The 496-nt window shown below is 60.9% G+C and overlaps 1 protein-coding gene across 1 annotated transcript in view; it reads left to right on the top strand.

The window, feature by feature from the left end:
• The window catches only part of LOC119588878 (collagen alpha-1(XI) chain-like), a gene marked incomplete in the record, with an annotated part of 48,456 nt that overhangs the window by 47,296 nt on the left and 664 nt on the right, over positions 1 to 496 (top strand). Inside the window, 1 exon segment of the mRNA XM_037937517.1 lies at positions 78 to 496. Coding sequence (XP_037793445.1) covers positions 78 to 233 — 156 coding nt within the window.

The raw sequence follows: 496 nt of genomic DNA, 5'->3' as shown, positions 1-496 counted from the left end.
AGGTAAAAACAAAGCTTTGCTAACGATAATTCTGACAGAGAAAGAACAGAACAGCACACTAACCCCTCTTCTTCCAGGCCTCGAAAGGCGTCTCGAAGGACAAGTCCCGGACCGTCTTCGAGGTGCGAACGGAGACCCTCTCCCATCTTCCCCTCGTCGACTTCCAGCCAACGGACTACGGCCTGCCCAACCAGGCGTTTGGCTTCGAGGCCGGGCCCGTCTGCTTCAAGTAGGAGCTTCGAACTCTCGTGCTTCACCTCGGTGCGCTTCGGGTCTTCGCTCCCGCCTCTGTCATCGATGGACGCCTCCTGCAACCCTCGCTCGACCTCCTTCGCCTCGCGCCTCGGGGGCCCACGTCGCCGGGCCGCGGGGCGCAGGAGACGGGTGGGCCTGGAACGTCCTGAAGGAAGGCCTGAGGGACCAGAAGAAGGACCCGAAGGACTTAGAGGCCCTGAAGACCAAAAGGAAGGTGCTGCCGAGGATATTAGCGAGGTCC

The sequence above is a fragment of the Penaeus monodon genome, chromosome 24 (assembly GCF_015228065.2).
Source record: "Penaeus monodon isolate SGIC_2016 chromosome 24, NSTDA_Pmon_1, whole genome shotgun sequence".
Taxonomy (NCBI): domain Eukaryota; kingdom Metazoa; phylum Arthropoda; class Malacostraca; order Decapoda; family Penaeidae; genus Penaeus; species Penaeus monodon.
This window is presented reverse-complemented; position numbering and strand designations above follow the sequence as displayed.